The sequence below is a fragment of the Pleurodeles waltl genome, chromosome 3_1 (genome assembly GCF_031143425.1).
Source record: "Pleurodeles waltl isolate 20211129_DDA chromosome 3_1, aPleWal1.hap1.20221129, whole genome shotgun sequence".
In the NCBI taxonomy this organism is placed as follows: domain Eukaryota; kingdom Metazoa; phylum Chordata; class Amphibia; order Caudata; family Salamandridae; genus Pleurodeles; species Pleurodeles waltl.
The window spans coordinates 708,306,753-708,329,691 of record NC_090440.1 but is presented as its reverse complement, the minus strand read 5'-3'; the positions used below and the strand labels follow the sequence as shown (position 1 = coordinate 708,329,691).

General features: G+C 56.8%; 1 protein-coding gene across 1 annotated transcript in view; it reads right to left on the bottom strand.

The window, feature by feature from the left end:
• LOC138284536 (bone morphogenetic protein 8A-like) overlaps positions 1 to 22,939 on the bottom strand; it is a 203,771-nt gene that overhangs the window by 105,057 nt on the left and 75,775 nt on the right. Inside the window, exon 2 of the mRNA XM_069223415.1 lies at positions 21,685 to 21,877. Within this exon, the coding sequence (XP_069079516.1) occupies positions 21,685 to 21,877 (193 nt within the window). The remainder of the gene's footprint in view (positions 1 to 21,684; positions 21,878 to 22,939) is intronic.

Here is a 22,939-nt window from a genome sequence, read left to right as displayed (position 1 = left end):
GTGGGGGAAGGAGAAACAGGTTGGGTGGGTGGGTGGGGGAAGGAGAAACAGGGTGGGTGGGTGGGTGGGGGAAGGAGAAACAGGGTGGGTGGGTGGGGGAAGGAGAAACAGGGGGTGGGTGGGGGAAGGAGAAACAGAGACAGGGTGGGTGGGGGAAGGAGAAACAGGGTGGGTGGGTGGGGGTAGGAGAAACAGGGTGGGTGGGTGTTGTAGGAGAAACAGGGTGGGTGGGTGGTGGTAGGAGAAACATTGACCGAGTGGGTTGTTGGGGGTAGGAGTAACATGGACCGGGTGGGTGGGGGTAGGAGAAACAGGGACCGGGTGGTTGGGTGGGGGTAGGAGAAACAGGGACCGGGTGGGTGGGGGTAGGAGAAACAGGGACAGGGTGGGTGGGTGGGGGTAGGAGAAACAGGGACAGGGTGGGTGGGGGTAGGAGAAACAGGGACAGGGTGGGTGGGTGGGGGTAGGAGAAACAGGGACAGGGTGGGTGGGTGGGGGTAGGAGAAACAGGGACAGGGTGGGAGAGAAACAGGGACAGGGTGGGTGGGTGGGGGTAGGAGAAACAGGGACAGGGTGGGTAGGTGGGGGTAGGAGAAACAGGGACAGGGTGGGTGGGTGGGGGTAGGAGAAACAGGGACAGGGTGGGTGGGTGGGTGGGGGGAGGAGAAACAGGGACATTGGAGGAGAAACAGGGACAGGGTGGGTGTGTGGGGGGAGGAGAAACAGGGACATTGGAGGAGAAACGGACTGGGTGGGTGGAGGAGAAAAAGGGACAGGGTGGGTGGGTGGAGGAGAAACAGGGACAGGGTGGGTGGGTGGAGGAGAAACAGGGACAGGGTGGGTGGGGTGGAGGAGAAACAGGGACAGGGTGGGTGGGTGGGGTGGAGGAGAAACAGGGACAGGGTGGGTGGGGTGGAGGAGAAACAGGGACAGGGTGGGTGGGTGGGGTGGAGGAGAAACAGGGACAGGGTGGGTGGGTGGGGTGGAGGAGAAACAGGGACAGGGTGGGTGGGTGGGGGGGAGGAGAAACAGGGACAGGGTGTGTGGGTGGGGGGGGAGGAGAAACAGGGACAGGGTGGGTGGGTGGGGGGGAGGAGAAACAGGGACAGGGTGGGTGGGTGGGGGGGAGGAGAAACAGGGACAGGGTGGGGGGGAGGAGAAACAGGGACTGGGTGGGTGGGGGGGAGGAGAAACAGGGACAGGGTGGGTGGGTGGGGGGAGGAGAAACAGGGACAGGGTGGGTGGGTGGGGGGAGGAGAAACAGGGACAGGGTGGGTGGAGGAGAAACAGGGACAGGGTGGGGTGGGGGAGGAGAAACAGGGACAGGGTGGGTGGGTGGGGGAGGAGAAACAGGGACAGGGTGGGTGTTTGGGGGAGGAGAAACAGGGACAGGGTGGGTGGGTGGGGGGAGGAGAAACAGGGACAGGGTGGGTGGGTGGGGGGAGGAGAAACAGGGACAGGGTGGGTGGGTGGGGGGGGAGAAACAGGGACAGGGTGGGTGGGGGAGGAGAAACAGGGACAGGGTGGGTGGGTGGGGGAGGAGAAACAGGGACAGGGTGGGTGGGTGGGGGAGGAGAAACAGGGACAGGGTGGGTGGGTGGGGGAGGAGAAACAGGGACTGGGTGGGTGGGTGGGGGAGGAGAAACAGGGACAGGGTGGGTGGGTGGGGGAGGAGAAACAGGGACAGGGTGGGTGGGTGGGGGAGGAGAAACAGGGACAGGGTGGGTGGGTGGGGGAGGAGAAACAGGGACTGGGTGGGTGGATGGGGGAGGAGAAACAGGGACAGGGTGGGTGGGGGGAGGAGAAACAGGGACAGGGTGGGTGGGTGGGGGAGGAGAAACAGGGACAGGGTGGGTGGGTGGGGGAGGAGAAACAGGGACAGGGTGGGTGGGTGGGGGGAGGAGAAACAGGGACAGGGTGGGTGGGTGGGGGGAGGAGAAACAGGGACAGGGTGGGTGGGTGGGGGAGGAGAAACAGGGACAGGGTGGGTGGGTGGGGGAGGAGAAACAGGGACAGGGTGGGTGGGTGGGGGAGGAGAAACAGGGAAAGGGTGGGTGGGTGGGGGAGGAGAAACAGGGAAAGGGTGGGTGGGTGGGGGAGGAGAAACAGGGAAAGGGTGGGTGGGTGGGGGAGGAGAAACAGGGAAAGGGTGGGTGGGTGGGGGAGGAGGGACAGGGTGGGTGGAGGAGAAACAGGGACTGGGTGGGTGGGGGAGGAGAAACAGGGACAGGGTGGGTGGGTGGGGGGAGGAGAAACAGGGACAGGGTGGGTGGGTGGGGGGAGGAGAAACAGGGACAGGGTGGGTGGGTGGGGGGAGGAGAAACAGGGACAGGGTGGGTGGGTGGGTGGGGGGGAGGAGAAACAGGGACAGGGACAGGGTGGGTGGGTGGGTGGGGGGGTGGAGAAACAGGGACAGGGTGGGTGGGTGGGGGGGAGGAGATACAGGGACAGGGTGGGTGGGGGGGAGGAGAAACAGGGACAGGGTGGGTGGGTGGGGGGGGAGGAGAAACAGGGACTGGGTAGGAGAAACAGGGATAGGGTGGGTGGGGGTAGGAGAAACAGGGACAGGGTGGGTGGGTGGGGGGTAGGAGAAACAGGGACAGGGTGGGTGGGGGGTAGGAGAAACAGGGACAGGGTGGGTGGGTGGGGGGTAGGAGAAACAGGGACAGGGTGGGTGGGGGGTAGGAGAAACAGGGACAGGGTGGGTGGGGGGGTAGGAGAAACAGGGACAGGGTGGGTGGGGGGGTAGGAGAAACAGGGAGAGGGTGGGTGGGTGGGGGAGGAGAAACAGGGAGAGGGTGGGTGGGTGGGGGAGGAGAAACAGGGAGAGGGTGGGTGGGTGGGGGAGGAGAAACAGGGAGAGGGTGGGTGGGATAGGAGAAACGGGGACAGGGTGGGTGGGTGGGATAGGAGAAACGGGGACAGGGTGGGTGGGTGGGATAGGAGAAACGGGGACAGGGTGGGTGGGTGGGATAGGAGAAACGGGGACAGGGTGGGTGGGTGGGATAGGAGAAACGGGGACAGGGTGGGTGGGTGACATAGGAGAAACGGGGACAGGGTGGGTGGGTGGGGGAGGAGAAACCGGGACAGGGTGGGTGGGTGGGGGAGGAGAAACCGGGACAGGGTGGGTGGGTGGGGGAGGAGAAACAGGGACAGGGTGGGTGGGTGGGGGGGGAGGAGAAACAGGGACTGGGTAGGAGAAACAGGGATAGGGTGGGTGGGGGTAGGAGAAACAGGGACAGGGTGGGTGGGTGGGGGGTAGGAGAAACAGGGACAGGGTGGGTGGGTGGGGGGTAGGAGAAACAGGGACAGGGTGGGTGGGTGGGGGGTAGGAGAAACAGGGACAGGGTGGGTGGGGGGTAGGAGAAACAGGGACAGGGTGGGTGGGGGGGTAGGAGAAACAGGGACAGGGTGGGTGGGGGGGTAGGAGAAACAGGGAGAGGGTGGGTGGGTGGGGGAGGAGAAACAGGGAGAGGGTGGGTGGGTGGGGGAGGAGAAACAGGGAGAGGGTGGGTGGGTGGGGGAGGAGAAACAGGGAGAGGGTGGGTGGGTGGGGGAGGAGAAACAGGGAGAGGGTGGGTGGGATAGGAGAAACGGGGACAGGGTGGGTGGGTGGGATAGGAGAAACGGGGACAGGGTGGGTGGGTGGGTGGGATAGGAGAAACGGGGACAGGGTGGGTGGGTGGGATAGGAGAAACGGGGACAGGGTGGGTGGGTGACATAGGAGAAACGGGGACAGGGTGGGTGGGTGGGGGAGGAGAAACCGGGACAGGGTGGGTGGGTGGGGGAGGAGAAACCGGGACAGGGTGGGTGGGTGGGGGAGGAGAAACCGGGACAGGGTGGGTGGGTGGGGGAGGAGAAACCGGGACATGGTGGGTGGGTGGGGGAGGAGAAACCGGGACAGGGTGGGTGGGTGGGGGAGGAGAAACCGGGACAGGGTGGGTGGGTGGGGGAGGAGAAACGGGGACAGGGTGGGTGGGTGGGGGAGGAGAAACGGGGACAGGGTGGGTGGGTGGGGGAGGAGAAACGGGGACAGGGTGGGTGGGTGGGGGAGGAGAAACGGGGACAGGGTGGGTGGGTGGGGGAGGAGAAACGGGGACAGGGTGGGTGGATGGGTGGGGGAGGAGAAACGGGGACAGGTGAAACGGGGACAGGGTGGGTGGGTGGGGGGAGGAGAAACGGGAACAGGGAAAACGGGGACAGGGTGGGTGGGTGGGGGGAGGAGAAACGGGAACAGGGAAAACGGGGACAGGGTGGGTGGGTGGGGGGAGGAGAAACGGGAACAGGGTGGGTGGGTGGGGGAGGAGAAACGGGAACAGGGTGGGTGGGTGGGGGAGGAGAAACGGGAACAGGGTGGGTGGGTGGGGGAGGAGAAACGGGAACAGGGTGGGTGGGTGGGGGAGGAGAAACGGGGACAGGGTGGGTGGGTGGGTGGGGGAGGAGAATCGGGAACAGGGTGGGTGGGTGGGGGGAGGAGAAACGGGAACAGGGTGGGTGGGGGGAGGAGAAACGGGAACAGGGTGGGTGGGTGGGGGGAGGAGAAACGGGAACAGGGTGGGTGGGTGGGGGGAGGAGAAACGGGGACAGGGTGGGTGGGTGGGGGGAGGAGAAACGGGGACAGGGTGGGTGGGTGGGGGGAGGAGAAACAGGGACAGGGTGGGTGGGGGGAGGAGAAACAGGGACATGGGAGGAGAAACAGGGACAAGGTGGGTGGGTGGGGGAGGAGAAACAGGGACAGGGTGGGTGGGTGGGGGAGGAGAAACAGGGACAGGGTGGGTGGGTGGGGGAGGAGAAACAGGGACAGGGTGGGTGGGTGGGGGAGGAGAAACAGGGACAGGGTGGGTGGGTGGGGGAGGAGAAACAGGGAGAGGGTGGGTGGGTGGGGGAGGAGAAACAGGGAGAGGGTGGGTGGGTGGGGGAGGAGAAACAGGGACAGGGTGGGTGGGTGGGGGAGGAGAAACAGGGACATGGAGGAGAAACAGGGACAGGGTGGGTGGGTGGGGGGAGGAGAAACAGGGACAGGGTGGGTGGGGGGAGGAGGGACAGGGTGGGTGGAGGAGAAACAGGGACAGGGTGGGTGGGTGGGGGGAGGAGAAACAGGGACATGGTGGGTGGGTGGGGGGAGGAGAAACAGGGACAGGGTGGGTGGGTGGGGGGAGGAGAAACAGGGACAGGGTGGGGGGAGGAGAAACAGGGACAGGGTGGGTGGAGGAGAAACAGGGATAGGGTGGGTGGATGGGGGGAGGAGAAACAGGGACAGGGTGGGTGGGTGGGCGGAGGAGAAACAGGGACAGGGTGGGTGGGTGGAGGAGAAACAGGGACAGAGTGGGTGGGGGGGTAGGAGAAACATGGACTGGGTGGGTGGGGGGTAGGAGAAACATGGACAGGGTGGGTGGGAGGGGGTCAGTAGAAACATGGACAGGGTGGGTGGGTGGGGGGTAGGAGAAACATGGACAGGGTGGGTGGGTGTTGGGTAGGAGAAACAGGGACTGGGTAGGAGAAACAGGGATAGGGTCGGTGGGGGTAGGAGAAACAGGGACAGGGACAGGGTGGGTGGGGGGTACTGGGTAGGAGAAACAGGGACAGGGTGGGTGGGTGGGTGGGGGCAGGAGAAACAGGGACAGGGTGGGTGGGGGTAGGAGAAACAGAATCAGGGTGGGATTTGTGGTTGTAGGAGAAACAGGGACAGGGTGGGTGGGGGTAGGAGAAACAGGGACAGGGTGGGTGGGTGGGGGTAGGAGAAACAGGGACAGGGTGGGTGGGTGGGGGTAGGAGAAACAGGGACAGGGTGGGTGGGTGGGGGTAGGAGAAACAGGGACAGGGTGGGTGGGTGGGGGTAGGAGAAACAGGGCGGGTGGGTGGGTAGGGGAAGGAGAAACAGGGCGGTGGGTGGGTAATGGAAGGAGAAACAGGGCGGGTGGGTGGTTAGAAGGAGAAACAGGGTGGGTGGGTGAGGGAAGGAGAAACTGGGTGGGTGGGTGGTTGGGGGAAGGAGAAACAGGGTGGGTGGGTGGGGGAAGGAGAAACAGGTTGGGTGGGTGGGTGGGGGAAGGAGAAACAGGGTGGGTGGGTGGGTGGGGGAAGGAGAAACAGGGTGGGTGGGTGGGTGGGGGAAGGAGAAACAGGGTGGGTGGGTGGGGGAAGGAGAAACAGGGGGTGGGTGGGGGAAGGAGAAACAGAGACAGGGTGGGTGGGGGAAGGAGAAACAGGGTGGGTGGGTGGGGGTAGGAGAAACAGGGTGGGTGGGTGTTGTAGGAGAAACAGGGTGGGTGGGTGGTGGTAGGAGAAACATTGACCGAGTGGGTTGTTGGGGGTAGGAGTAACATGGACCGGGTGGGTGGGGGTAGGAGAAACAGGGACCGGGTGGTTGGGTGGGGGTAGGAGAAACAGGGACCGGGTGGGTGGGGGTAGGAGAAACAGGGACAGGGTGGGTGGGTGGGGGTAGGAGAAACAGGGACAGGGTGGGTGGGGGTAGGAGAAACAGGGACAGGGTGGGTGGGTGGGGGTAGGAGAAACAGGGACAGGGTGGGTGGGTGGGGGTAGGAGAAACAGGGACAGGGTGGGAGAGAAACAGGGACAGGGTGGGTGGGTGGGGGTAGGAGAAACAGGGACAGGGTGGGTAGGTGGGGGTAGGAGAAACAGGGACAGGGTGGGTGGGTGGGGGTAGGAGAAACAGGGACAGGGTGGGTGGGTGGGTGGGGGGAGGAGAAACAGGGACATTGGAGGAGAAACAGGGACAGGGTGGGTGTGTGGGGGGAGGAGAAACAGGGACATTGGAGGAGAAACGGACTGGGTGGGTGGAGGAGAAAAAGGGACAGGGTGGGTGGGTGGAGGAGAAACAGGGACAGGGTGGGTGGGTGGAGGAGAAACAGGGACAGGGTGGGTGGGGTGGAGGAGAAACAGGGACAGGGTGGGTGGGTGGGGTGGAGGAGAAACAGGGACAGGGTGGGTGGGGTGGAGGAGAAACAGGGACAGGGTGGGTGGGTGGGGTGGAGGAGAAACAGGGACAGGGTGGGTGGGTGGGGTGGAGGAGAAACAGGGACAGGGTGGGTGGGTGGGGGGGAGGAGAAACAGGGACAGGGTGTGTGGGTGGGGGGGGAGGAGAAACAGGGACAGGGTGGGTGGGTGGGGGGGAGGAGAAACAGGGACAGGGTGGGTGGGTGGGGGGGAGGAGAAACAGGGACAGGGTGGGGGGGAGGAGAAACAGGGACTGGGTGGGTGGGGGGGAGGAGAAACAGGGACAGGGTGGGTGGGTGGGGGGAGGAGAAACAGGGACAGGGTGGGTGGGTGGGGGGAGGAGAAACAGGGACAGGGTGGGTGGAGGAGAAACAGGGACAGGGTGGGGTGGGGGAGGAGAAACAGGGACAGGGTGGGTGGGTGGGGGAGGAGAAACAGGGACAGGGTGGGTGTTTGGGGGAGGAGAAACAGGGACAGGGTGGGTGGGTGGGGGGAGGAGAAACAGGGACAGGGTGGGTGGGTGGGGGGAGGAGAAACAGGGACAGGGTGGGTGGGTGGGGGGGGAGAAACAGGGACAGGGTGGGTGGGGGAGGAGAAACAGGGACAGGGTGGGTGGGTGGGGGAGGAGAAACAGGGACAGGGTGGGTGGGTGGGGGAGGAGAAACAGGGACAGGGTGGGTGGGTGGGGGAGGAGAAACAGGGACTGGGTGGGTGGATGGGGGAGGAGAAACAGGGACAGGGTGGGTGGGGGGAGGAGAAACAGGGACAGGGTGGGTGGGTGGGGGAGGAGAAACAGGGACAGGGTGGGTGGGTGGGGGGAGGAGAAACAGGGACAGGGTGGGTGGGTGGGGGGAGGAGAAACAGGGACAGGGTGGGTGGGTGGGGGAGGAGAAACAGGGACAGGGTGGGTGGGTGGGGGAGGAGAAACAGGGACAGGGTGGGTGGGTGGGGGAGGAGAAACAGGGAAAGGGTGGGTGGGTGGGGGAGGAGAAACAGGGAAAGGGTGGGTGGGTGGGGGAGGAGAAACAGGGAAAGGGTGGGTGGGTGGGGGAGGAGAAACAGGGAAAGGGTGGGTGGGTGGGGGAGGAGGGACAGGGTGGGTGGAGGAGAAACAGGGACTGGGTGGGTGGGGGAGGAGAAACAGGGACAGGGTGGGTGGGTGGGGGGAGGAGAAACAGGGACAGGGTGGGTGGGTGGGGGGAGGAGAAACAGGGACAGGGTGGGTGGGTGGGGGGAGGAGAAACAGGGACAGGGTGGGTGGGTGGGTGGGGGGGAGGAGAAACAGGGACAGGGACAGGGTGGGTGGGTGGGTGGGGGGGTGGAGAAACAGGGACAGGGTGGGTGGGTGGGGGGGAGGAGATACAGGGACAGGGTGGGTGGGGGGGAGGAGAAACAGGGACAGGGTGGGTGGGTGGGGGGGGAGGAGAAACAGGGACTGGGTAGGAGAAACAGGGATAGGGTGGGTGGGGGTAGGAGAAACAGGGACAGGGTGGGTGGGTGGGGGGTAGGAGAAACAGGGACAGGGTGGGTGGGGGGTAGGAGAAACAGGGACAGGGTGGGTGGGTGGGGGGTAGGAGAAACAGGGACAGGGTGGGTGGGGGGTAGGAGAAACAGGGACAGGGTGGGTGGGGGGGTAGGAGAAACAGGGACAGGGTGGGTGGGGGGGTAGGAGAAACAGGGAGAGGGTGGGTGGGTGGGGGAGGAGAAACAGGGAGAGGGTGGGTGGGTGGGGGAGGAGAAACAGGGAGAGGGTGGGTGGGTGGGGGAGGAGAAACAGGGAGAGGGTGGGTGGGTGGGGGAGGAGAAACAGGGAGAGGGTGGGTGGGATAGGAGAAACGGGGACAGGGTGGGTGGGTGGGATAGGAGAAACGGGGACAGGGTGGGTGGGTGGGATAGGAGAAACGGGGACAGGGTGGGTGGGTGGGATAGGAGAAACGGGGACAGGGTGGGTGGGTGACATAGGAGAAACGGGGACAGGGTGGGTGGGTGGGGGAGGAGAAACCGGGACAGGGTGGGTGGGTGGGGGAGGAGAAACCGGGACAGGGTGGGTGGGTGGGGGAGGAGAAACAGGGACAGGGTGGGTGGGTGGGGGGGGAGGAGAAACAGGGACTGGGTAGGAGAAACAGGGATAGGGTGGGTGGGGGTAGGAGAAACAGGGACAGGGTGGGTGGGTGGGGGGTAGGAGAAACAGGGACAGGGTGGGTGGGTGGGGGGTAGGAGAAACAGGGACAGGGTGGGTGGGTGGGGGGTAGGAGAAACAGGGACAGGGTGGGTGGGGGGTAGGAGAAACAGGGACAGGGTGGGTGGGGGGGTAGGAGAAACAGGGACAGGGTGGGTGGGGGGGTAGGAGAAACAGGGAGAGGGTGGGTGGGTGGGGGAGGAGAAACAGGGAGAGGGTGGGTGGGTGGGGGAGGAGAAACAGGGAGAGGGTGGGTGGGTGGGGGAGGAGAAACAGGGAGAGGGTGGGTGGGTGGGGGAGGAGAAACAGGGAGAGGGTGGGTGGGTGGGGGAGGAGAAACAGGGAGAGGGTGGGTGGGATAGGAGAAACGGGGACAGGGTGGGTGGGTGGGATAGGAGAAACGGGGACAGGGTGGGTGGGTGGGTGGGATAGGAGAAACGGGGACAGGGTGGGTGGGTGGGATAGGAGAAACGGGGACAGGGTGGGTGGGTGACATAGGAGAAACGGGGACAGGGTGGGTGGGTGGGGGAGGAGAAACCGGGACAGGGTGGGTGGGTGGGGGAGGAGAAACCGGGACAGGGTGGGTGGGTGGGGGAGGAGAAACCGGGACAGGGTGGGTGGGTGGGGGAGGAGAAACCGGGACATGGTGGGTGGGTGGGGGAGGAGAAACCGGGACAGGGTGGGTGGGTGGGGGAGGAGAAACCGGGACAGGGTGGGTGGGTGGGGGAGGAGAAACGGGGACAGGGTGGGTGGGTGGGGGAGGAGAAACGGGGACAGGGTGGGTGGGTGGGGGAGGAGAAACGGGGACAGGGTGGGTGGGTGGGGGAGGAGAAACGGGGACAGGGTGGGTGGGTGGGGGAGGAGAAACGGGGACAGGGTGGGTGGATGGGTGGGGGAGGAGAAACGGGGACAGGTGAAACGGGGACAGGGTGGGTGGGTGGGGGGAGGAGAAACGGGAACAGGGAAAACGGGGACAGGGTGGGTGGGTGGGGGGAGGAGAAACGGGAACAGGGAAAACGGGGACAGGGTGGGTGGGTGGGGGGAGGAGAAACGGGGACAGGGTGGGTGGGTGGGGGGAGGAGAAACGGGGACAGGGTGGGTGGGTGGGGGGAGGAGAAACAGGGACAGGGTGGGTGGGTCGGGGGAGGAGAAACGGGGACAGGGTGGGTGGGTGGGGGGAGGAGAAACGGGGACAGGGTGGGTGGGTGGGGGGAGGAGAAACGGAGACAGGGTGGGTGGGTGGGGGGAGGAGAAACGGAGACAGGGTGGGTGGGTGGGGGGAGGAGAAACAGGGACAAGGTGGGTGGGTGGGGGGAGGAGAAACAGGGACAAGGTGGGTGGGTGGGGGGAGGAGAAACAGGGACAAGGTGGGTGGGTGGGGGAGGAGAAACAGGGACATGGAGGAGAAACAGGGACAGGGTGGGTGGGGGGGGAGGAGAAACAGGGACAGGGTGGGTGGGGGGGGAGGAGAAACAGGGACAGGGTGGGTGGGTGGGGGGAGGAGAAACAGGGACAGGGTGGGTGGGTGGGGGGAGGAGAAACAGGGACAGGGTGGGTGGGTGGGGGGAGGAGAAACAGGGACAGGGTGGGTGGGGGGAGGAGAAACGGGGACATGGGAGGAGAAACAGGGACAAGGTGGGTGGGTGGGGGGAGGAGAAACAGGGACAAGGTGGGTGGGTGGGGGGAGGAGAAACAGGGACATGGTGGGTGGGTGGGGGGAGGAGAAACAGGGAAAGGGTGGGTGGGTGGGGGGAGGAGAAACAGGGAAAGGGTGGGTGGGTGGGGGGAGGAGAAACAGGGAAAGGGTGGGTGGGTGGGGGGAGGAGAAACAGGGACAGGGTGGGTGGGTGGGGGAGGATAAACAGGGTGGGTGGGTGGGTGGGGGAAGGAGAAACAGGGTGGGTGGGTGGGTGGGGGAAGGAGAAACAGGGTGGGTGGGTGGGTGGGGGAAGGAGAAACAGGGTGGGTGGGTGGTGGAAGGAGAAACAGGGTGGGTGGGTGGTGGAAGGAGAAACAGGGTGGGGTGGGTGGGTGGGTGGGGGAAGGAGAAACAGGGTGGGGTGGGTGGGTGGGGGAAGGAGAAACTGGGTGGGTGGGTGGGTGGGGGAAGGAGAAACTGGGTGGGTGGGTGGGTGGGGGAAGGAGAAACTGGGTGGGTGGGTGGGTGGGTGGGGGAAGGAGAAACTGGGTGGGTGGGTGGGGGAAGGAGAAACAGGGTGGGTGGGTGGGTGGGGGAAGGAGAAACAGGGTGGGTGGGTGGGTGGGGGAAGGAGAAACAGGGTGGGTGGGTGGGGGGAAGGAGAAACAGGGTGGGTGGGTGGGGGGAAGGAGAAACAGGGAGAGGGTGGGTGGGTGGGGGAGGAGAAACGGAGAGGGTGGGTGGGGGAGGAGAAACGGAGAGGGTGGGTGGGTGCATGAGGAGAAACGGAGAGGGTGGGTGGGTGGGGGAGGAGAAACAGGGTGGGTGGGTGGGTGGGGGGAGGAGAAACAGGGTGGGTGGGTGGGTGGGGGGAGGAGAAACAGGGTGGGTGGGTGGGTGGGGGGAGGAGAAACAGGGTGGGTGGGTGGGTGGTGGAAGGAGAAACAGGGTGGGTGGGTGGTGGAAGGAGAAACAGGGTGGGTGGGTGGTGGAAGGAGAAACAGGGTGGGGTGGGTGGGTGGGGGAAGGAGAAACTGGGTGGGTGGGTGGGGGAAGGAGAAACTGGGTGGGTGGGTGGGGGAAGGAGAAACTGGGTGGGGAAGGAGAAACTGGGTGGGTGGGTGGGTGGGTGGGGGAAGGAGAAACTGGGTGGGTGGGGGAAGGAGAAACTGGGTGGGTGGGTGGGGGAAGGAGAAACTGGGTGGGTGGGTGGGGGAAGGAGAAACTGGGTGGGTGGGTGGGGGAAGGAGAAACTGGGTGGGTGGGTGGGTGGGGGAAGGAGAAACTGGGTGGGTGGGTGGGTGGGGGAAGGAGAAACTGGGTGGGTGGGGGAAGGAGAAACTGGGTGGGTGGGTGGGGGAAGGAGAAACTGGGTGGGTGGGTGGGTGGGGGAAGGAGAAACTGGGTGGGTGGGTGGGTGGGGGAAGGAGAAACAGGGTGGGTGGGTGGGTGGGGGAAGGAGAAACAGGGTGGGTGGGTGGGTGGGGGAAGGAGAAACAGGGGAAGGAGAAACAGGGACAGAGTGGGCGGGAGGGGAAGGAGAAACAGGGAGTGGAAAAGAAACAGGCATGGGGCATGCCGACCTTCCTTGCCACTGTTTATGGAGTATCCCAAGTAATCAAGACAGAGGCACTGTCTCTCAAGTAAAGAAGACACACCAAGATTAGATGCCCAGCCCCTCAATCACACACTATTAGTAAAATAGCTCAAGACAATTGCACCCATTGTAGCTATTTGTAACTGGAATGTTGCTAAACAGCCTGCCTTTCATCCTTCAGAGATCAATGAAATTGGTACATTGAGTTTGGTAATTGTTACATTTTATGTCAGCGCTGAGCCAACAAAGGATGCTGTTGTTGGAAAGCACGTTAGGTTTGTTTACAATCAGGAGTTCCAAAGGGCTCACATCGCACGATTACCCCCAAGGGAGCCTTTGATGCTGATCGGATGGTGGAAGAAGTGGGAAGGAGGGAAAAGGGAGAGCTGGCTTCTGTGTTCCCACGGCAGAAACAAGAAGAGCACTGTGACATGCACTGCGCACCTCCACTGATCCTTACTCCTGCTGCTCACCCTTCTCCATTCAAAGAAAGAGGGAGGAGAGCTGCAATTTATTCCAGCTGATTAGACATCTTAGCTGGTGCATGGCTGAGCTGCAGAGATCTGCCGCAGCGTTGCCTCTTGCTTGACAACATTATCCTGTCATCTTTCAGAAGGCAATACAATGAGACATGCTGAGGCAGCTGTCATGACCTTTTCTTTTATAAATCAGCAAGGCTGATGAGCAAGCGACATTAAAGATACTGACATGTTGTTGTTCAAACTACCGTCCCCCACACTTGGCAGGAAAAGGCTTCCCTGTTGTCAGCGAGGGGCGTTGGGGGTGCATTGGGACACAGACATGGCAGCAGGACTAAATGCTGGATGGACACGGCAAATGTACCGCTGTTAAAAGGGGCCTCTTGGCAGCCCTCGATTTATGCATCCCACAACACTCCACATGCTGGGATTTTCAATCTATACCTGTAGTGCTGAAAATAAAACGGCCTGCTGCCCAATGATTTTGCTGGGCAGAGCAAAAGATGCGTCCATAAGATGCGCAAGTAGCTCATGTCAAATGCCTTTACAATATGCAGCTGCAAAAACAACAGATGATGGACGGAATGCAGAGCAAATCAAGCATTCATCCCCAGTCACAGATATGGGTTTAATACATCTGTTTTTTTGCTTGTCATGCCATTCCAGTTTGGGCCCAGCCATATGCAAATCAGTCTTGATCCTGTTCACCACGGGAACAGTCCAGCCCAAGCTGCCAGGCCAGGTCTTCCCTCGACCAGAAACAAGAATCCAGGGACCGGTTTCAGGATATCACCCTTCATCAGCCAGGCTAGCTTGAATCTGGTGGCATAGCAAGCACAGGACACACGTCTGGGCATACCCTTCCCACTTGGGGTGACAAATGCTAAAACAACAGATGATGGAAGACCTGGCCTGGCAGTTCAGGCTGGACTGTTCCCATGGGGAACAGGGTCAGGACTGATGAGCATACGGGCTGGTTCCAAACTGGGGTGGCATGGTGAAATCGCCTGGGAGGGAACTCAGCACACAAAGAAGGGACATTTCACAAAATGCACCAATAAAAATGAAGCACTTAAGACAAGCACAACAAAGAGTGAATAGCAAGAGTGGGTGTGGTTAAAAGCCCACAGACAGATTACAACAGGCCAGAGCATTTGTGCACTCAACCCTAAAAAGATAAAGAAAGAATGAAGGGAAGAGAAAAAAAAATAGTTAAAGAATGAATGCCTGATGAAGAAAAAAATAAAGGAAGGAAAGAAGGAAAGAAATAACCACATTTTTTCAAGAGGAAGAGGGAAATATTAAAGGAAAGGGGTAGAAATAAACAGTTGAAAGAAAGAGATAAACTGTTAACGTGTGAATTTTAAGAGCCGGAAAGAGAAAAGTGGAGGAGAAAGAAAACATTGAGAGTAAACTGAGTAAAGGAAAGAACAGAGTGAGATAGGTGAAACAGGCCCGTCCAAATAAAGATGACAGCTAAGAATAGATTTAATTGGATCCCTCCCATCCTCAAACTGGAGTCAGAGAGTGGAACAACAGAGGGCACGGCAGAACAGCAGGAGGTGCATGGGCAGAGTTGTATGTGAAACCCAATACAGCAATATTGGGGCTCTTCAGATCAGGATTGGGGGTATAGACAGAGCTGTGTCCCGGACCGGTGCTGGAATAACAGAAAGGCAGCGGGTGAGGAATGAGAAACAAAGCGCTGTGTAATTCCCAGTATTAGAATAGTGGTGCACTGCAGGTGAGGGTTGAGGTCCACTGACAGAGTTGCATGTGGGCTGCAGTACTGAAATAGTAATGGGCACACAAAGTCAGAAGTGAGGTATGTTAATGGTGCTATGTGTGGAACCTAGTATTGGCATGCACGTTTTGCCAAGTGTTAGCCTGGAGGTGCCCTGGTGAAGCTGTGAGTGGGGCCCAGCATGGGAGTGGCATTGCCTCTGAACCACAGAAGCGAGGAGTCCTGAAGGGCGTGTGTGTGTGTGAGCCTTAGTACTGAGAAGAAATGTGCACTGAATATTAGAATTGATGGATTCTGGCGGAGCTGTGGTGGTTCCCATCAATAGTGACGTTGGGTGTTAGACTTGAGGTGTATTGACTGAGCTGTGTTTTGGTCTTTTGGGTCCAATACTGGCTTGGCATTGGGACTGAATATTAGAATTTAACTGCTGTAATGAAACTGTATGTGAGCAGGGTCCCAGTATAGGAAAGGAAGTGACCTCACCGGGGTAGAACTGAGGTGCACTGATGGAGCTGCGTCCGAGATCCTAGTACTTGAATAGCAGAGTGTACTGACTGCAAGAACTGAGGTGCTCTGGCAGACAGCGTGCGTGGGGTTCCTGGCACTGGCACGACTGAGGGCTTGGAACATGTGAACAGTGGAGCTCTGATGGCACTGCGCCAGAGGTCCCAGTAATGGAGCAGCAGAATGTACCAACTGCAAGAACTGAGGTGCACTGGCAGACAGCGTACGTGGGGTTCCTGGCACTGGCACTGGCACGGCTGAAGGCTTGGAGCGTGTGAACTTAGGTGCAATTATGGCGCTGCACCTGAGAGCCCAGTACTGGAGTAGCAGAGTGTACCAACTGCAAGAATTGAGGTGCTCTATCAGACAGCGTACGTGGGGTTCCTGGCACAGGCCTGGCTAGGGCTTGGAGCATGCAAATGGAGGTGCACTGATGGCTCTGCGCCCGAGGTCCCAGCACTGGAGCAGCAGAGTATACCGACTGCAAGAACTGAGGTGCTCTGGCAGACAGTGTGCATGGGGTTCCTGGCTCTGGCACGGTTGAGGGCTTGGTGCATGTGAACGGAGGTGCACTGATGGAGCTGGCCTTGCTGTCCCATTACTGAAGCATGAGAGTGTACTGACTGTAAGAACTGAGGTGCTCTGGCAGACAGTGTGCATAGGGTTCATGGCACTGGCATGGCTAAGGGCTTGGAGCATTTGAACGGAGGATCATTGATGGAACTGTGCTCGAGGTCCCAGTATCGGAGCAGCAGAGTGTACTGCAAGAACTGAAGTGTTCTGACAGACAACATGCGTGGGGTTCCTGGCAATGGCACAGCTGAGGGCCTGGAGCGTGTGAAAGGAGTTGCACTGACGGAGCTGCGCCTGAGGTCCCAGTACGGGAGCAGCAGAGTGTTTTGACTGCAAGAACTGAAGTGCTCTGGCAGACAGCATGTGTGGGGTTCCTGGCACGGAAGCGGTCTTGGAGTATCTGAAATGAGGTGCACTGATGGTGCTGTGTGCGAGGTCACAGTACTGGAACAGCTGTGTGTACTGACTACAAGAACTGAGGTGCAATGACAGACAGTGTGTGTGGGGTTCTGGCATTGGCACAGTTGAGGGCTTGTAGTGTGTGAACTGAGGTGCACTGATGGAGCTGCAAGCAGGATCCCAGCATGGAGCAGAAGTGGGCACTGTCTCTAAGGATTGCAGAGACCTGGTAGAGCTGGGTGCCTAGGTTATAAGTAATTACAAGTGATCCTCCAGGCTGGCACACTTGGTAAAGAAAATACAAGCCAAGGAAGGGTGGGAACCAGGCAGCTGAGATAGGGTGCAGAGAGCCCACAAAGACCAAATGTGACCAAGCTAACAGCCTCATTTATATCCTTGTTTACAGCTAAGCTCAGAGGAAGAATGCTCTGCAAATGAAAAGGGAAGCTTCCCTGGACAGGAGCAGGAAAGAAAGTAAAAAAAAGTCCCCTACAGACCAGATAAAGAGGACAAAGCGTAATTATACAGTAGTTGATCCCTGCTCCCACACAGAGGAAGGAGGGACAAAGAGGCATGAGTGACCACTAGCAAGCAAGGATTTTAAATGACACTAAAACTAACAAATGAAATAGCTAGAAGCCCACAGAAGCAGTATACTTAAAAGTATACAAGAGGTCGTATGCTTACAGTCGACCTAAAAAGCAGTGGAGGGACACATATCCATGCTCCAGGCAAGAAACAAACATGAAATGGAGTGCTGCCTAGGGCATCTGACCAATGAAAAAGCAAGCAAATGGGAGCGACAATGAAGTGAACCACTGGTAAGCAATAGGTGGGAGTCAATCCCACTGATAGAGAACAAAATGTCTCGAAGAGACAGCACATGTGCTGTCTAGGCGAGACCTAAAAATAGGGGAGGGGGTTATTGAAATGTCTCTTTTGGACATATATATGTTCATGGTGGGGAAAAAATGAGACTCAAAGCAAAACAGAAGGGAAAATCACCCTCAAATAAACAACAAGTCTGAAACAGACACAAAGAAAACAGGATATGTGATTATACCTAAAATACGATTGGATAAAAACAGTTCCATAGCCTTTGATGACAAGGGATCACTAAACTGGTGATCTCAGACACAAGGCTACCAAACTGAAAACATTAGTCCTATGAGAAACTAACTACCACCTGAACCAGACTGTGAATGTAGAATGTTATATGCCATTCAGTTTATATTAAAACTTGCAATCTCGTTTTTATCTGCTTACAGCATACTTAAGTGTTGGCATTATTGTGCATTTAAATGCATTGTCATTTTGTGATTCTGTGTTGTACACTGCACATTTTAGCCTAACTGTTCTAGAAAGTGTACTCTTCTTCTGAAGTTGGCCCAACACAAGAAATGCATACATTAGTGAAGTCAGCCACTTTACTATGCTTACTGCATCTAGTTTTCAATGCCTTCTCCCATTCTTCACACTGGAGGAGTCCTCGCCTGCTCATGAGTGCCTACCTGTAGTTTCTACTTACCACGTGTCCTTTCCTCCATTTGTTTGCAGTGAGAATAAGCATACATATTTAGCACCAAAATGTATGGATGTATCAGAAGAAGGGACAAAACTGTAGTTTGTTTGTATGGTCCATCCTTAGCTTTATTTTTGATAATTAATGGCTATTTTGCGTTAAACGTGTTAGACTTATATATGCTATCTCTAGTGTTTGTTGCCTTTTACAAGACCAAGTGAACAAGTTACTTAACTTCAGTAATGCTCTTTCCGGTCGATACTCTTTCTAACTGTAGATTCCTCACTTTAGAATATTCCACAAAACACCAGTGTAGATCCATAGAACTTTCAAAGCAGTGGTCTCGCACTCTAATAAGTGGTGTTGTGCAGCTCCTCTTTGGCTCCATACAACCTTAGAAGGCACAGTATGGGGCTGCATAAAAGCACAACACCTGTGATCTGACATCAGTTTCTTATCTTTTTCTTTTTCCACACCCCTAGACATGGAACGCAAACAACTGTTTGATACACTGTGCTGATTAATAACCTGGGACCTTTTTGAGTGTTAAACAGAGGCCACTCCACAGAACGGGGACATTGGCATGGCGCAGAGGAATCAGCGGTTAAATAGTGTACCCACCAGTAAGTGAAGTAACCCGTTCTTCTGATGGGGACTTCTATTTTCAGATCCTCACCTTAGAATAGATACCAAAGCACGACCAACCTAAGAGAGAGGGTGTGTGGAGTGCACTCAGACCACAATGTCTTGCGGAACCAAGCAGGTGAAGTGTCCTTTACCTCGGACCGGCAGCCAAGTAGTGATTCTTGAATGTAAGCACTGATGTCCACTTCGCAGTCTAGCAGAGGTCAAGGAGAGGCATTCCTCACACCAGTGCAGTGGTAGCAACCATGGCCCTTGTAGAATAGTCTCTCATTCCTTCTGTGACCTGCTTTTTGACCAGTGCATAGCAGGTTTTAAGCTAGAGAACTATCCACTTCGACAAGGTTCCTCTTCTGCACAGCTGTTCCCTTCTCTGCTCCAGAATATCCCTCAAAAAATGATTGTCTACTTCATGATCTGTGGTAACATCTATGTTAAAGCTTAAAGCCCTGTTGTGGTCCAATTGAAGAATCCTCCCCTCCTCTTTTGAGGGGCAAGCCATAGCAAATAAAGCTGGTAAAGTGATGGATTGTCAACATGGAATGCAGACACGAATTTAGGTAAGGAGATCGCCTAAGTCCTCAGCACCAATTTGTGCAGGAAAGAGGTGGTGTAGGCAATGGCGTAACATTAGCCCCAGCTGCCCCCACAGTGCAGGGGGGCCACAACCTCCATGGGACCCCCTCAGCACAGTACCCTGGCCTGACTGAGTCCGGCAGGTGTGGGCTCCATGTACTATGCAAGGGGACCCCCTCACATTTCGTTACGCCACTGGGTGTAGGGTGGTTGCACTTAGTGTGCCTATATTTCACTCATATGATAAAATGATTCAATTACAGTGAGGAAAACAGTCTTCAAGGTCAGGAGACAGAGCAAACAGCTATGCTTAGACTTGAAAAGCGTACACATGAGTAATGTCAGGACCAAATTTAGGTCCTACTGAAGCATCACAAATGGCTTGGTAGGAAACGTGTGTCAAAACTTTAATACATTTCATTCGAAAAGGTGACTTGAACAAGGATGGTTAGTCCAGGAAATGTAGAAAGACTGAAGGGGTTAACAGATAACCTTTTACAATGCACAGTGCAAGGCCTTGTTCAGCTAAAGACAACCTAAAAGATGTCCGAAAGTTTTGCCTGTCAGGGGTCTATATTCTGGGCACCGTACCAGGTCACAAATTTGTCCCAACCCCCGGCATAAATTAAGTTTAGGGAAGAATGGCTTCCATCCCCTCAGTCTGGAAACTGAATGTTGTCAATCACCGACACTCAGTCTCCATACATGAATGTGTGAGTTGCATAGATCTGACACAAGAGGGCCTCTTGAAGTGGCAATCTAATCTGAGAACAGATGCTCATGCCCAGAAGTTCCTCAAACTGCACTCTCCAAGCCTAATCCGGGGTCACCAGCACAACCTGAGTGCATTTTTTTTGATCTTCTGCAAAATTCAGCTCAGGAGAGGAAGTGGCGGGAGAGGGTACAGAGAGTGCTTTGTTGAATTTTAACCAGATTACAGCTCCTAATGCGTGTTATCGCAGACACTCCAATGTGCAAAAATATTGACACTGCATGTTCTTGACAGTGGTGCAGAGATCTAGCAAGGGCTCTCATCACTGGTGGAAGACACCCTGCTCCACCTCAGGATGTAAGCACTACATTTGATCCACCAGATGATACCTGCTCAGCTTGTCTGCTTTGGCATTCAGGGAATCTGCTGGGCAGTTGGCAACCAGAGAGATGCCCTGGAACTCGAACCACCTCCAGAGGCACAAAGCTTTTTAGCAAAGGACTCAAGACCCCACTCTGCCCTGCTTGTTACAGTGTATCTTGGTGGTGGTGTTGTCTGTGAGAACATGCACTAGCCTCCCCTAGATGGATAGCAGGAATGCCTTCACAGGTAGATAAATGGTCAGCAGCTCAAGTAGTCTGCCCTAGTGAGGAGAAGCCCTTGAGAGAGGATCAGGGGCGACTTAGGTTCATTTTTTGTGAATTCAACCAATGTCAAAAGGCCTGCCATCCTTACTGACTGCAGCGAGCCTGCCTTCAGCAGCCAGGTATGGGAATACCTCAGAAGATGGACAGCACACACTTTGGTGATCACCCGAGGGTTGCTGTTGAGGCCAAAGCACGGCAAATTGAACATGCTTCTATCCCACCTTGACCCACAGAGAATGGCTGTGGGCCTGCAGGATGGGTATATAAAAATGCTCATTCTGTAAGTCCAATAACACAATCCAATCGCCTAGGTCAGAGAATATAGGATCTGGGCCAATGTACGCATTTGGAATCTGGTGTTGAGGGGATTGATGTACTAGATACGCCTGAAACCCCCATTCTTTTTTGAGATGTGGAAATAAGCAGATTAACGACCCCCGCACCTTTAGAAAACAAGAGCCATACCTCATGTAGCAAGATGAACAGTTTCGCTTCTAAAATCCATTCTGGTGTGGGATGGATATTGGAGGGAGGAAAGAAAAGACAAGAGCATGCAGTTGGGGCTTATAAAGGGGGCGGGCTGCACAGGGGGGAGACTTGGGGGAATTATTAATAAAATAAAAAAATAAAAATACACTTACCTTCCCCTCGCCATCACGCTGCTCTTCACCTGCAGGCTCCAGGCACAGGCTCCCAGCCTGCCCTGCACCAATCCTGACGCTGCTCAGTGTTGCGTCAGGATTGGCTGGGAGTGCCCTGCCAGGGCGCTCCTAGGCAGACTGGAAGCCTGTGCAGGCTCTCTCCAGCCCGGCAACACAGTTGCCGGGCTGGAGACAGCCTATTGCGCATGTGTGTTTGGCCAGCCCGAGACGGCTGGCCAAACACACAAATCCGCTCTGAGGGGAGTGCACAGTGCACTACCCTCATCCAGGTCACCCCACAAGGCCCGCCCCTTTCACAAGGAAAGGATAATAAACACGGAGGGCAGCTCTTACTCTAGTACCTGAGAAGCTTGGCTGCCTGCCAAACCATCACTGCACATGAGGCACTGTCTTCAATTGGTGGCCAATGTGGTGATACAAGCTCTATCCCTTTTAAAAATGCAATCAAATACCTGATTGTCAGCATGCTATGGGCAGAGTAGTCTGAATAAAGTGTAAGACATCCCACGGTGTGATTCTTTATTTAAAATGAAGTGGTGGAGGATTAGAGATTATTTGGAGGGCCTTACCTCACCCTCTGACACCTACTCCCAGCAAAGCTATGAGTGACAAAAGATGTTAGTGATGGCACATTACAGAGTGGCTTATAGCAGCTCTGTTTTTTATTAGCATGATGATTCCCTGGGCCAGTGTCTGGACTCTCCCTGGTACCATTTAAGAACCACCACCCCTCAGCCCCTCTCAGTTTGAAGACATCTGTTCTCAAGTGTTCAGACATATAAAGACATACAATAATAGCCAAAATGTCAGCTGTGTAAAATTCTCGCCCCCCTTGCCCTTCATGCCACGTACTTGTTGCTGTGCTCCTTCACGATCTCGTAAATGCTGATATGCAGGCTCTTATTTGCATGCTGTGACACACTTCGCATTTTGTAAATTCTGAATTCTGCAGCAGTCACCGCTTCGCCTGGTGGAATTTGTGTCAGGTCAAACTTAAACTCCTTCCAGTACGGTTTTTGGTAGAAGGTGTCCCTATCATGTTCAACTGTAAGACACAAGACACGTTATGTGTGACTGTAGCTTGTGGAAGAGCTAAATATCATTCGTGAGCAGAATTAAAGAACCTGCAACTAAGTGTTATAATCAGCCATGACCCCACAGATGCACTACCTATCTCCAGAAGAAGATATGGATTGGGCAAACATGCCATGTTCTGCTATGAATGTGGATTTCTGGATATCGTCGTTGGGCATGTTTGGATGTTGGAAGTCTGCGGTGAGACAGGCACAGGCTGGTGATTACAGTCTAAGACCAAGACAGAGCTGGAGATGAAGCCCAGTCTGCAGTTGCAAAGCAAGTAGGGCTATGGATACGTCTGTGGTCCTTATCTGTAGGAAATGGGTGATATGAACAGGCATGGAAGCCCTTTCTCGTGGCTGATATCTATCTCTGACATTCACTGATTTCTTTTTATGTCTTCAGTATTGATCATCGCTGTATGTTGTATCTAAATATTATAGCATGTTGTAAGTACACATCGCTAGTGTCATCAGTATCTATGAATGCCATTACTATCTATGTATCCCTTCATGCCATCAGCATCCACTGTTTTCATAAGTACTGATGTATCTGCATGCCATCAGCATTTACGCATTGCCACATGTCATCAGAACCTATGATTCAATAAATTGTGGTGGCTTGCGGCATGTCATGGCCTCACTTCCGGGAACTGCCACCGCTTGCCATATGCAGGCTATTCACTCATGTGCACACGTTAAAGCATTGGGTAAATAGCGTTGTGCACACACAAGGGAGGTTTAAATCATCAATCATTTAGAAGAAAACTTAAACGATAACGCCAATACAGCTAAGAGGCCAGAACGATATCTCTTGACCACTAGAGAGCCACCGCCTGAACCATAGAGGGATACCAACTGAATACTGGCGTAAAGCTAGATGCCATCTGAATGTCTGAAAGCCGGGCCACCCTGGCTTCAGCATCGAGACTCATGCACAGAATCCTTCTACTGCACATGTGCTACACGTGCATTTCTCATGCACTCGACATACACACAGGATGTTAGTGCACGTTTCTGGGCATTCTCAT